The following is a 15000-nucleotide window of genomic DNA, read 5'->3' as shown; positions in this document are numbered from 1 at the left end:
CTTGGACTAAATCGGCCACCGTAGGAGTTAAAACGAAATCGGAATTGAGAGGAACAGAAACTAAAATTCACTGGATGGTCATATACATTTTCACCACTAGATGGGGGAAAATATCACACAGTGTAGCTTTAAACATTTTCTAATTTCTCTAAACATTTTCAATTAGTTTCGTGAACATTTTTATTAAACCTAGATCTTTTATTTTCATTAAAAGGGCTTATTTTTGCTATTGTTGGCTCATTTTGTAAATATAAAGCCCCGTTTCCACCGAAATTACCCTGAACAATTTGTACCAGGAACTTTTTTTTACAGGAACTTTTTTCCCCCAGACCTGCTACTGTCTGCGTTTCCACTGCGGTCTAAAGTACCGTGAAGATTAGGCAAATTAGTCCGGTGACGTAGGACTGCGTGCGACTGAGATTCAAGCTCTGCTGCTTTTGCTGGTTATGTATTGGTTTACTAAAGAGGTAATTAACAAAACTGCGGAAAAGAGACTAGCACTGATACTAAAGCATCAATCAGCATGTTCAGCGCCCAAGTCCCACCCCCGAAAGTTCCTGAACGTTGAAAAAGTACTACCTCGCAAGCGGGGACTTTCGGAGGGGGATTATTTTTTTTACCCAGAACTTAATTTAGACCCTGGTTCCTGCGGTCGAAACAACACACAGAGTCCCACCCCAAAGTCCCTAGTTCCTGGAGAAAGTTCCTGCGGTGGAAATAAATAATGCGGTTTAAGCAACTGATTTAGACGCACAAACTAGGTGCCGGTGTGATAGACTTGGTCGGTATTACTAGGAACGCCCACAAAAACGTCATATCCGTTTATGCCGTGGGGGGAAACGATGAATGAATGCGCGTAGTCCTTGTTAGACGCTCTTTACTCTTTGTAATGATTACGATTTATTTTTGCTTGGTGCAATGCCGAAAAGTTGCCACGTGGCGTTCTGCACCTCTAGTAAGTTAAAAAACCCTGATCTGAAGTTTTAAATGCATGCTGCTTCCACAAATATCACACGACATAATTGCTAGGCTACTTCATAAAGCACCCAGTCTTTTGATGAAGGCTGTTGCTATAAAAAAACTTTGCTATTGTCAGTAATTTGATTAATATTGTGGCACTGACATGTCAACTCCAAATTTGTTTTGTAATATGTAGGGAATTCATTCGTGCATGGCTATACAAACAAGAAAAACGAATAAATAAACAGATAAAGCCACATGCATGCAAGATAACAGAAAAATTTGGGGTGTCTAAACGTTATCTAAACCCGTATATACAGTGTTGGGCACGTTACTTTAAAAAAGTAATTAGTTATAGTTACTAGTTACTTCTGACAAATAGTAACTGAGTTAGTAACTGAGTTACATCATTATAAAAGTAACTAATTACCAGGGAAAGTAATTACTGCGTTACTTTTTTTTCAAATATGTCAAATAACTTGGATGCCCCCAATATTAGATATGTTAAATGAATGAATTGGACACTAAATAGAATAAATTATTATTATAAAACATTGTACATTAATGTACACTATTGTAATGTTGCTGTGGGACAATGTAAGAGACACCTATCAAATTCAATATATTATTGTAAATATTATCAGTAGGCCTACTATAGTGTAAATATTGTGTAAATATTATCAGTACTATACTTTCCTTTGGTAGTGGAGCTCACGTTATCACCTGGGTTTTTAGCCACTATTTTATATTTTAAATTATAATTTTGTGGCATATGATGATGTGAGGCGCTTCAGAATCACTTGCCACCGCCGTGGAGAGACTCTTTCTTCCTGGGCATAAGTTGCATGTTACATAAATATTCTCACCTTTCACCTCAACGAGGGAAAAGTAGCGCTTATACTTCCAGTTTGCGAAAGCTACCTTTGAAGTCGTTGGACTGCCATCGCTGAATGTGCGTATGCGTGTGCGTCATTGGTGTGTGTGTGTGTGTGTGTGTTTGAACCATAGACCGTGAAAAAAATAGGTGTGACCTCAACCTATCAACTTCAACCTTGTCTCCCACCCACCAATCATCATCAGTTGTGTGCACCACCGCACCCACCCCCAACACGCATGGCTGGTGCGCGCGTACACACACACACACACACACACACGTTGCAGGTCCGACTGAGAGAGCCTGTTCGGATGAAAAGCGCTTCAGTGAGCTCAATTATAGTAACGCGACTAACGCCGCATTTTTTCCCCTCAGTAACGCTAACGGCGTTGTAACGGGAGGAACAGTAATTCGTTTGATTACTCGTTACTGAAAAAAATAATTCCGTTAGTAACGCCGTTTATCTGTAACGCCGTTATTCCCAACACTGCGTATATATAACTGGATGTTAGGCTTTTGACAAATGTTTGTTAAACGTGGCACTGCGGTAAATTAACGTTTGAAATTTCATGTTTCAATTCTAGTCCAAACATACTTGTACATAAACAAACGCCTTTGCATTGCATACCTTATATTCCGAAAAATATCAATTTCATAGCACAAGACACGTTTTATGATTTTACGTGCCACGTATGATGTCCTACCTTCCCCCTCTAACCTCAACCAATGGTACGGAGAAGACCCCACGTGCCCCCTCTGTCCATCTCCCGCAAACCTAAAACACATTCTGGTTGGCTGCAAGACAAGTCTGTCACAAGGCCGTTACACCTGGCGGCACAACCACGTCCTGAAGTGCCTAGCAGCTGCTTTGGATACCAGGCGGGTAAAGATCAATGCCTTGCCTTCTCCATCACTCCATCTTATTTCTGCAAGGAAGTTTGTCCGAGAAGGAGCAAAGCCAATCAAAGTCGATACAACATCGGACAGTGGCCAGCTCAGTGGGGCTCGCGACTGGAAGTTGGCTGCAGATCTGAACCAAAGGCTTTGCTTTCCTTCTGAGATAGCCACAGCAAATCTCAGACCAGACCTTGTGCTCTGGTCCTCCTCACTACACACCGTATACATCATAGAGCTTACTGTTCCCTGGGAGGCTGCTGTGGAGGAGGCATTTGAACGCAAGAGCCTTAAGTACGCGGAGCTGGCAGCTGATGCTGAACAACGCGGATGGAAAGCCAAGGTTTGTCCAGTGGAAGTCGGCTGCAGAGGCTTCATTGGCAAGTCAACCATCAGGCTGCTCAAGGATCTGGGAATCCAAGGCCAAACCCTACGCCAAACCATCAAAGCCCTCTCAGGTGCAGCAGAAGAAGCAAGTCGATGGCTGTGGATAAAGAGGCGAGACACTACCTGGACTGCCACCAACACCTGCAGCAAGTACGGGTTGAAAGCAGAGGGGGGCACACCTGGGACGCCAGGTGTTGCCGATGAGCCCTCTGGAGGTGTCGTGGGCCAATCATCGAAACACCAGTGAAAGAGGGTGCCCACCTGATGACCCCAATGATTGCCCCCCCCCCCCCCCCCCCCGTCCACTCAATTAGACCTGCCACCGGAACAGCGTCAAAACCATCCCTCTAGATTGGCACCACTGATATCTCAGGATTGTTGTTTAAACGGGATTGTTTCACCTAGTCCTAAAAACAGAATTGATCATCTGGATCCACCCAGTGACTGCTGTGAAGAGAACAGCTGACAACTAGGGAAAGACCTAGTGACCGCTTGGAAAGACAGCTGGCAGGAGGGAAAGACCCCACTGGGCCTGCCTCAGGCTAGCTCCCTGTTGCAGGAGGGACCTGGCACTACTAGTGTACAAGTCTCACCCATCTCTGGCTACGAAAAGTACAAAGAAGAAAATACCCCCAGAGTCAGCGAGAGCGGGGGAGGATGATGACTCACTAACAGACTACACGGCTACTGACCCAGGAACAACACAGACGACGAGAATGATGATCAACAACATACCTGAGATGTCAACATATACTCCAGGACTTACGCTCCAGAGTTGCAGATGTGGCTGGACTAAAGTAACATCCTATGCAGGTCTGAGAAGACACCAAGGCTTGAAGAAGTGCTTGGTGGCTGAGCAACAGGGAACTCGCATTGACCACTACTTCTTACGAAGCAGGTCAAGTAAGTCAAGTGAAGTTCAGCAGCAGGACCACAACCAAAGTCTGCAGAACATCAGTCCCCCTGCTCGAGAGGAAGAGGATGAGCCAAGCATAGCAGTGCCTCATAAGCCCAACCTGCCACAGCCTGCAACCGAGAACAAGATCCAAGGGCGAAAACCACAAGTCAAGTGGCCAAAATCCTGTGAGAAAAAGGAGTGGGAGACGATTGACGCAGACATCAGCAAACTGCTGGGACAACTGAAGGGAACTGCAGTCAAGAAGTTGGAGAGAGTGGGAGACCTGATTTACAGCTATGGCGCAGAGCGCTTTGGTATGGCAGAAAAGAGGAAGAAAACATCATGCTCCCCAAAGAAGTCCAGGAGGCAGCAGGAAGTCGAACGGTTAGTGAAGGAAAGAAGGCAGCTGAAAAAACAGTGGAGAAAAGCTCCAGAGGAGGAGAAGGAGGGAATTAACCTTCTGCAGGCAGAAATTAAGAACCGACTGTCAACCTTGAGGAGAGCAGAGAATCTGAGAAAGAAGCGTAAAATGAGGGAGAAAACAAGATCCAACTTCTTCAAAGACCCCTTCAAGTTTGCAAAAAGCGTTTTCACAAAGGACAAAAGTGGCAGACTTGTAACATCAAAGAAAGATCTCGAAGCGTACCTCAAGCAAAACCACACTGACAGCCAGCTGTGTGGACCGACAACTCTGCCACCCGATATGCCACCGATACAGTCCCCGGAACATCAGTTGGATACCAGCCCCCCCAAGTGGAGCGAAGTGGAGAGGAGTGTACGACGGGCAAGAGCTGCATCCTCCCCTGGGCCCAATGGAGTCCCATACCGACTATATAAGAACACACCAGAGGTATTACGCTTTCTATGGAGGCTGATGAGGGTGGTGTGGTAGAAGCAAGCAATTCCAACTGCATGGCAGAGGGCAGGAGGCATCCTAATCCCCAAGGAGAAGGACTCTGTGGACATCAGCCAGTTTCGCCATATCAGCCTCCTGAACGTAGAAGGTAAAATCTTTTTCAGTATAGTGGCCCACAGGCTGGCAGTCTACTTGGAAAAGAACCACTACATTGATACCTCGGTGCAGAAAGCAGGGATTCCAGGCTTCTCTGGGTGTTTGGAACACACCAGCATGATTTGGAATCAAATCCAAGCCGTCAAAAAGAATGGAAGAGATCTCCATGTAGTGTTCCTGGACCTCGCAAATGCCTTTGGGTCAGTTCCACACAATCTCCTCTGGGTGGCTTTTGACTATTTCAGCGTTCCAGAACCAATCACCTGCCTCGTCAAATCCTATTTTCAAGACCTACAGCTATGCCTGACAACTGACGAGTATACCACAGCGTGGCAACGACTAGAAATAGGAATAATGGCAGGATGTACCATCTCACCTCTAGCTTTCACAATGGCTATGGAGGTCATCATCCGGGCCTCTCGGTGGGTAGTGGGAGGGCAGAGGCTCAAACCTGGTCTTCGTCTTCCCCCCATCAGGGCCTTCATGGATGATATGACCATCCTCACCACAACAAAAGCGTGTGCTAGGCGGCTGCTGAACAAGCTGCATGAGAACATCCAGTGGGCCCGGATGGAAATAAAGCCCAGCAAGTCCAGGAGCATTTCAGTCGTCAAAGGGAAGCTGACGGAACAACGATTCTACGTGGGTGGGGAGTCTATACCAACAGTGTCAGAGAAGCCAGTCAAGAGTCTTGGACGTTGGTACCATGCCACTCTCAAGGACACAGAGCAAGTAGACCAGCTCAGGCAGGACACCATATGTGGCCTTGAGAGTATCCATAAGACCATGCTCCCTGGCAGGCTGAAGCTGTGGTGCCTTCAGTTTGGGCTATTACCCAGGCTGATCTGGCCTCTTACCATCTATGAGGTCCCAATCTCAAAGGTAGAGAAACTGGAGAGGTTGGTCAGCTCATTTGCCAGGAAATGGTTGGGACTCCCCAAATGTTTTAGCAGCATTGGACTGTACGGGAGAGGCATTCTGGAGCTTCCTGTTTCCAGCCTTACAGAGGAGTTTAAGTGCTCTAAAGTTAGACTGGAAATGACACTAACAGAGTCCCGTGACCCATGCGTTGCCCAAGTAGCTCCTACCCTGGAGACCGGAAGGAAATGGACCCCAGCTGAAGCTACACAGCAGGCAAAGTCAGACCTCAGACACAGAGACATCGTTGGCCTTGTACAGCAGGGGAGAGGAGGTCTCGGCCTTGGAGAGAGCAGACCATCATGGCATAGGGCAGCTCCAGCTCAGCGCCGACAGCTGGTCGTCGAGGAGGTGCGTCAGCACGAGCGGGCAACAAGGTATGCAAAGGCTGTCTCACAAGCCAAGCAAGGACAGTGGGTGAGATGGGAGGGAGTTGAGAGGAGAAAGTTTTCTTGGAGGGAGCTGATGGGCATGGAAGCATTTCACATCAGCTTCATTTTACGTGCCACGTATGATGTCCTACCTTCCCCCTCTAACCTCAACCAATGGTACGGAGAAGACCCCACGTGCCCCCTCTGTCCATCTCCCGCAAACCTAAAACACATTCTGGTTGGCTGCAAGACAAGTCTGTCACAAGGCCGTTACACCTGGCGGCACAACCACGTCCTGAAGTGCCGAGCAGCTGCTTTGGATACCAGGCGGGTAAAGATCAATGCCTTGCCTTCTCCATCACTCCATCTTATTTCTGCAAGGAAGTTTGTCCGAGAAGGAGCAAAGCCAATCAAAGTCGATACAACATCGGACATTGGCCAGCTCAGTGGGGCTCGCGACTGGAAGTTGGCTGCAGATCTGAACCAAAGGCTTTGCTTTCCTTCTGAGATAGCCACAACAAATCTCAGACCAGACCTTGTGCTCTGGTCCTCCTCACTACACACCGTATACATCATAGAGCTTACTGTTCCCTGGGAGGCTGCTGTGGAGGAGGAGGACTGCCACCAACACCTGCAGCAAGTAAGGGTTGAAAGCAGAGGGGGGCACACCTGGGACGCCAGGTGTTGCCGATGAGCCCTCTGGAGGTGTCGTGGGCCTATCATCGAAACACCAGTGAAAGAGGGTGCCCACCTGATGACCCCAATGATGCTGGCAGTATGAACGTTATTCCACCTTATACCCTGCAAATTAAAAATGTAGCTTAAACTTTTATGGATGATTATCAGTAAGAACAAAAAAACATGAGATCACCAATAGTATTTCAGTATTTCACCAAGTTTTATTTTTGACTGCTAGCACTAAAAATACAGCCATGTAATATTTGAGAAAGCAACCAATAATCTGGTAACATTTATGACAATGGTTTTCTTGCAGGTTAATTCAAAAAGGGTGCAAAGCGATGTATTTTAACAATTTCTTTCTTTTAATTAAGACGCATGTACTACTTTAATTTCAGTGGATGTTTTCTCTTTAAAAAGAATACACTTCAGAAATCAGAATTATTATTAGTTTATTTTAGTTTACAATTAATAAAACATAAAATTTATATTTAAATCAGTTTTTTTTTAAAGTTATTTGCTATTCATATGGCCATTTTAAAATTTTAGTCCATGTATAAACACATTTACATTAAAATATGCACTTCAATAAGCCGACAGAAAGCAGGTTAATACGTTTACATGCTGAGCGAAATCGATGTAAGGGACACTGATCTAGCAGTGACGATCGGTTAATGCCTAATGCACTGAAGCCTGGCAAACAATCAAGCTAAAGGAAGTGTTTCCAGAAGATGGCACCATGAGCTTGTGTGGCGCTAACAGAATATGTACCATTTGTGCGTGTATTAGAAAATGTAATATTCTGCGGTCAATTTTTAGTGTTGTTTAAGGCAATTTCACGATTTCATAAAGCGCGAATGCCTCTCACTCAAGGCTGGTCGCGACTCCCTAATGCTATGGTTGATATGACGGGAGTCACACGCGTGATGCATGTAGTCACAGGACTGATTATTCGTCTTAGCCAATCACGTTGACTGGAAAAATATAAACATAATGTAGCGACGGCAGGTTTAGGGAAAATAGCGCAGTAAAAGTACCGATACAGCACTTAAAATGTACTCCAAGTAAAAGTACACAATTTTTAAACTACTTAAAGTAAAATTCCTGAGAAAAACTACTCAATTACAGTAACGAGAATATTTGTAATATGTTACTTTACGCCACTGTTTATCAGTCACAGATACTGTACGCACAATCTGACCCAATATGGCTCAGTTTTTCTATACATCTTGCTCTGTCAGAAGTGATTCTACACAGGCTATACTGGGTTAACGCCATGCATTTCCATTGGGGGGGAATGGATGTTTTCCAAGTTACAAAACTTGACGTGCACACCACCAAGCGAAATGGGGTCTCGCGCTCGTGCGGACGTGTCGAGTATAAACAAGGCTTTAGCCTGTCATACACTGTTCTGGGCTGCTCCAGGAGTAACGTAGCCCTCGCCCTCAATCATGCTGCAGTGTTTGTGAGAGCTGCCGCCTTCTCCCCACGCACAGAGTGAAATTCTCAGACTCCGATGCAGGAAAAATAAAAAAGAACTTTTAACATTGGGGCTAATATGTTAGCAAGCATGCTGCTGATAGTTTTCGACTACAGTCCTTAAAGTTAACTGCAAGTAAGCAAACCTTCTACCATCAGTTCCGGACGGTTCCACCGCACCAATAACACGGGGCTGTCCGCGGACGTGCCTGACTTTAAATCTGCGCTACTAAACATGGATATTGGCCGATATATTAAATGACAAATATCGGCCCCATATATCGATCGACCTCTAAACTATAAGGCTTGGATCATATTAAGATATTAACATGATTTTCTGTTAAGCTGGTTTGAAACGGCATTTTTGGAATGTGAATTGACACTGCTCGACATATTCGGTAACTTTTTTTATTTTTATTGCCATGTATTGTATTAATTAAATTGAATGAAACCCTTTTCTTTTTCTTTTTTTTTTTCAGGATCAACCCATGGCAGGATATCAGCTGACTAGAGCTATCGGTGATGTTTCTGCTGTGTATAAATTCACTGCTAAATACACCCTGAAGGCTGGACAGAAAGTGACGGTACATATCAATTCTTCATAGGTTTTTATTCATAATCAGCTAAACAAATCTGTCACCTGACAGGATGTTAGTGGGGGAAATGCAGCCTATGTCTTCACACAGTCTGTTGAAACAGCTGTTCAGCCTTCTTTTGTAGCTTTGTTTTTCATTGAATGTTTTTGATTTTGTCAGATCTGGGCATCTAATGCTGGTGTGAGCTCCAGCCCTCCTGCGGACCTGATCTGGAAGAACCAGAGCTCATGGGGGAGTGGGGAGAACATTAAAGTGGTTCTGCTGAGCCCAGGTGGAGAGGTGAGACCAACTCAGAACCAGGTGGATCTGATTTTGTGAAACAGCCTGAGCTTTGCTTGTGATGTTTTAAAATAACTATACAATCTACATTAGATTAGATTAGATTCTATTTTATTGTCATTACACAAGTACAAGGCAACGAAATGCAGTTTAGGTCTAACCAGAAGTGCAATAGCAGCAAGTGCAGGATATACAACGGTTGCATAAGTGCAGGACATGGATATGTACTGAATATATATAAATAGAGAGATGGTAATTACTATAAACAGAATTTACAGGTGAATATGTACAGTGAATAAATATACAGATGGCTATTACTATAAACAGAATTTTACAGATAGAGGTATACAATGATATGTTAGGCTAAGATGAGGAATATATCAGTGGATTAAGGTAGTGCAATAAATTATGGACAGAAGCTATCCAAAACAAAAAAAGTGTAAAAGTGCAGTGGAAAGTAATTGCATATTACAGTTAGAAGTAATATGTAATACGGTGCAAAATGCAAATGTAAACAGTAGGTACTGTAAATAACAGTCGGCAGTGCAAATGAGCATAATCCAATTAAGGTATGGTAGTGCAAAATGCATAAGTAAACAGTTGTTTCTGTAATAAACAGTCGGTAGTGCAAATAACAAAGTGAAGGCAGATGTAAGGTAGGAGAGTTAGCAGTATATGAGGGAAGTGGATCAACGGGGGTTTGAGTTCAGTAAAGAGACAGCTCTGGGGAATAAAGCTCTGTTCTTTAGTCTGCTGGTCCTGGTCCGGAGGCACCTGAAACGCCTGCCGGAGGGCAGGAGAGAAAACGGTCTGTGGGCTGGGTGAGAGGAGTCCTTAAGCATGCTGCGAGCTCGATGCAGGCAGCATTTCCTCTGGATGTGTTCGATGGCAGGTAGTGGAGTCCCTGTGATGCGCTGGGCAGTTTTCACCACCCACTGCAGTGCCTTGCGCTCCGCAACAGAGCAGCTCCCATACCATACTGCCACACAGTTGGTCAGGATGCTTTCTATTGCGCAGCGATAGAAGTTCACCAGGATAGCCGAGGAGAGCTGATTCTTCCTCAGTATCCTCAGGAAGAAGAGGCGCTGGTGAGCCATCTTGACCAGGCTGGAGGTGTTGGTTTTCCACGACATGTCCGCCGAGATGTGGATCCCCAGGAACTTGAAACTAGAGACACGCTCAACAGCCATTCCATTGATGTGGATGGTGTCGTGTGTGCCTCTTGACTCTTTCCTGAAGTCCACGATGGCTCCTTCGTTTTGGTGGTGTTGAGGAGCAGGTTATTTTCAGTGCACCATGTGGCCAGGTGCTGGATCTCCTCCCTAAAGGCAGTCTCATCGTTGTTGCTGATGAGACCAATCACCGTAGTGTCGTCCGCAAACTTGACGATGGAATTGGATCCATACACAGGCTTGCAGTCGGCGGTGAAGAGGGAGTAGAGAAACGGGCTTAGCACACAGCCCTGTGGTACACCAGTGTTAAGAGTGATGGATGTGTAGCAAGTGAGTCCTGATCAAACATTCTGGGGTCTGTCAGTTAGGAAGTCCAAAATCCAGTTACACATTGAGGTGTTGATGCCCAGGTCTCCAAGTTTGGCTATTAACTTGGTTGGGATGACAGTGTTGAATGCTGAGCTGAAGTCAACAAACAGCATGCGTGCATAACTGTTCTTATTGTCCAGATGAGTTAGCACAGAGAGCAGTGCCATGGAAATGGCATCCTCTGTGCTCCTATTGCTGCGGTAGGCAAACTGAGTCCAAAATGTGAGTCCAATGTGGATGGTAGAGAGTCTTTTAGGTGTTCCAGGACCAGCCGCTCAAAGCACTTCATAACGATGGGTGTGAGTGCTACAGGGCAGTAGTCATTAGCGCACCTCGGGCTAGAGTGTTTTGGCACTGGCACAATGGAAGTGCGTTTAAAGCATGAGGGTACAGCTGCTTGGACAAGAGACAGGTTGAAAATGTCTGTAAAAACCCCAGCGAGCTGCTCCGCACATGCCCTGAGAACACGACCAGGGATGTTGTCTGGTCCAGCAGCCTTGTGCGCGCTGATCCGGCTCAGTGCCTTGCAGACATCTGTGGAGGAGAGTGTGATTGGTGGGTGGTCAGCTGAGGGTTTGAGCTTGGTGGCAGTTTCTTTGTTGTCTCTTTCAAAGCGAGCATAAAAGTAATTTAGCTCGTTCAGAAAGTTGACATCAGTGGCTGCGGGGGTGGAGTGGGCGGGTTTGTAGTCACTGATGGCCTGAATGCCCTGCCACATGCGTCGAGGGTCAGAGTTGGAAAAGTGTCCCTCTATCTTTAGCTTGTAGCAGTGCTTTGCCTTTTTGATGCCCCTCTTCAGGTTTGCTCTGGATGTGCTGTAGGCTTGTGCATCTCCTGATCTGAAGGCAGTATTGCGTGACTTCAGCAGGAGTCGCACTTCCCTGTTCATCCATGGCTTCTGATTTGGGTATGTGGTGATCTGTTTCTGGGTTGTAACACTGTCAATGGTGGTATTGATATGATCCAATACAGAAGAAGTGTAGGAGTCAATGTCCGTGTGAGCTTGAAGCAAACACACTCCAGTCTGTGTGTAGAAACCTTTCCTGGAGTGTGGAATCTGCTCCCGCAGGCCACACCTTGATGGTCTTCACTGATGGCTTCACACGGTTGATGAGGGGTGCATATTTAGGGGTGAGGAACAAAGAGAGGTGATCTGACTGTCCCAGGTGGGGGAGGGGTGTCGCAACGTAAGCTCCAGCCATGTTTGTGTAAACATGGTCTAAGGTTTTGTTTCCTCTGGTGTGGCAGGAAACGTGCTGGTGAAACTTGGGTAGCACTGACTTTAAGTTTTAATAATTAAAGTCATCTGCAACAATAAAAGCAGCTTTCGGGTGATCAGTCTGTTGTTTACTGATGGCTGCGTGAAGTTCTTTCATAGCAAGCTTGGCATTAGCATCCGGGGGAATATAGGCTGCAGTTATAATGGTGGAAGTGAACTCCCGCGGTAGATAAAACGGTCTACATTTAACCATGTGAAACTCAAGGTTAGCTGAACAATGACTCCCAACAATAGCAGAGTTTGTGCACCAAGCTTTGTTAATGTAAATGCACAATCCACCACCTCTGGTCTTACCAGAGCCATCTAATGTTCTATCCGCCTGGAGCGTGTGGCGTCCCGCTAACTCAATAGCGGTGTCCAGTATTCAGCTTTTTAACCAGGTTTCCATGAAGATTAGGACGTTACAGTTCAAAAGTTTCTTGCTGTGTGTGATGCTGAGTCGAATCTCCTCCATTTTGTTCACTAGCGACCGTACATTGGCAAGGAAAATGCTGGGTAAAGAGAGCCGGTGTGGTGTTATTCTTAGCTTAGCTCTCAGTCCTCCGCGCTTCCCCTGTCTTTGTTTACGGTCTCGACGCTGCCTGCGAGCACTTCCGCCCGGCCGGGTAGAGTGCATAGCCTCGGGTGTCCTAGCGATCTCAGGAAGGAGTCGAAGATTGTCCATAAAACTGTCGGAAATTCGCAAACCAATATCCAAAATCTCACCACGGGTGTACGATGTTAAGGCACAACTGTTCTGCATGAACAGACCCGAGATGAGCAAGAGAAATACCGCAACATTGCAGAATCTGGAGAGACAGAGCCTTGCGATGTACTCGCGCCGCCATCTTGTGTATAATGATTGTACCTCTTATTTTTCAACCATCATATTACATTTCTTTTCATCATGCATTATGCATTGTTCATCAGTGGCCATTAGAGGGCAGGATTGGTTCTGTTGGGATGTGAAGTGTCACTGTCCTTACAGGAAGTAGCTGTGAGAAGCACAGTATTCAAGACTGCACTGGAGGAGGAAGAAGAGGAAGAAAAGGAAGCTGAAGTCATTGAGGAGCATTTCTTTCACCAGCAGGTCTGATATCAAGCACACATCAGCTTCATCCATTGCACGCATCAAACCTCATCGTCATTTGAATGCTTTTGTGCTATTTGTAAGGTTCTGCTCAGTGTTCCACTGTATGTTTTCACAGGGAGATCCATGTACTGCCAAGAGAGGTTGTTTAGTCATGTGATCAACACTTCAGCCAATCGGAGCTGCCAGTTTAACCACCATAAAGCTTCCCGTGTGGTCCATTTTCTGAGTGCGCTTTTTTTTTAATGCTTGTAAAATCTCTCTTCAGTTTGTTTCAGTTTTTGTGAAATGTTTATCAGCTTAAATGTAATGAACCAAATGCTTTTCTTTTCATGTGTGAGTTGTGATCGAGGACGCTTTCAGATTCTGTGACTAACCTTTTTTTAATCATGTTTATATTTTATAAGATGGCATTTTAGGTCTTTTTATAGACAGTTTTTATAATGGCTAATAGTTTTAGTGAAGTTATTACAGACAGTAGACACATTTGCATGGTTGTTTGAATAATGTTAAAGTTTGTAATTGTGTAGTGAATTAATTTCAAACAGCTGCTTTAAATACAATTACTGGGCCTAAACATCTCAGCAGCATGATTGCTCAACTAACCTGTCGACTGAACAATTACAGACTATTGTTTTTGTAAGCACATCATTTTTTTTATGAGAAGTGACTTTTTTTCCTCATGTTGGGTCGGTGAATATCTTCTGCATATGCGGTGTGGGGTGTTTTTTGATATGATGTACCAGCCAAGTCTCAAACCACTGCAATTTTGGGTCTGAAACGCATCTCTCACTCGGATGCAGCTCGTTTCCTCTATAGAGGATTTTGTTGATTGAGCCATTGGTCATGCCAGCGGACCCTGAAAACACTGCCTGCTAATATCAGTTATTACAGTGTGAAAGCTATTAAACCTCAAGATTCAGTACTGTATTATTTGTTTTTACAGATCAGCTTGTCAGAGATGCTGAAGTTGTATTTTGTACTGCTTTTGTCTGTACTATCTAACAAACACTAGCCTTACACATGCATTTTGATTGAACCTTTTAAAGAATTTTCACTTGCATGCTTTGTTTTGCTGCAGCCTTTATATTTCAAATGATTGAATAAAGTGTTGATTGAATGCATTTTCAGGGTGTTCCATTTCATCACAGTAATTACAATCATCTGTGAAATTAATAAGTAAGACTAAGCTGTCTCGATGTCAACGTGATGTTCTATTCTGAGCTGTTCTCAGACTGAGAATTATGCTTTTCTATGGCAACACTATCAACGCTTAAATTAATCTGCAGGGGTCAGGTGGTACAAGCAGGAGCTCTCAGAAAAGTCCCAGCTTACAAGCTATAATTACAAGCTCTACGAGAACGTGAACACTTTTTACAAGTTAAAATCTCGTAATTATGGTAATTACAATATGGCGAACAAGCCTCAACTTTCTATTCTTCTAGCTAATGCTACCTGGAGCAAAAGATTGCCTAACCAATAAGACTTTAACTGGAAAAGACTGCTTGTGTTCCTACGGTCACCGGGTCTGCACTATGGAGGGTCTATGCACTCCCCCAACTAACACTAAATATTATTTACCAAACCAATATATTTTTCCATGTGCTTTACACTTTAACAGCCACATTATGCGACTTCATTCTAAAGATTAATTGGTGTCTACCCACTCCACCCTATGCATCATGAGAACTGCACTCCACTGGTTAAAATCCAAGCGGCAACCTCCCGCAGTTTCTCTTGAAGCCAATATGGAAGTGACATACAC

The 15000-nt window shown here is 44.8% G+C and overlaps 1 protein-coding gene across 3 annotated transcripts in view; it reads left to right on the top strand.

The window, feature by feature from the left end:
• The window catches only part of lmnb1 (lamin B1), a 71362-nt gene extending 57004 nt beyond the window's left edge, over positions 1-14358 (top strand). For all 3 annotated transcript variants that reach the window (XM_079805375.1, XM_079805376.1, XM_079805377.1), the window contains 4 exons: positions 8951-9055; positions 9227-9346; positions 13134-13235; positions 13354-14358. In XM_079805375.1, coding sequence (XP_079661501.1) covers positions 8951-9055; positions 9227-9346; positions 13134-13235; positions 13354-13395 — 369 coding nt within the window. In that variant the 3' untranslated portion in view covers positions 13396-14358. The remainder of the gene's footprint in view (positions 1-8950; positions 9056-9226; positions 9347-13133; positions 13236-13353) is intronic.
• The last annotated feature ends 642 nt before the right edge of the window (positions 14359-15000 follow it).

This window comes from Gobio gobio, assembly GCF_949357685.1.
Source record: "Gobio gobio genome assembly, chromosome: 22".
NCBI classification, from domain to species: Eukaryota; Metazoa; Chordata; class Actinopteri; order Cypriniformes; family Gobionidae; genus Gobio; species Gobio gobio.
Note: the sequence above shows the minus strand (reverse complement) of the source record. Positions and strands in the feature narration are given on the sequence as shown.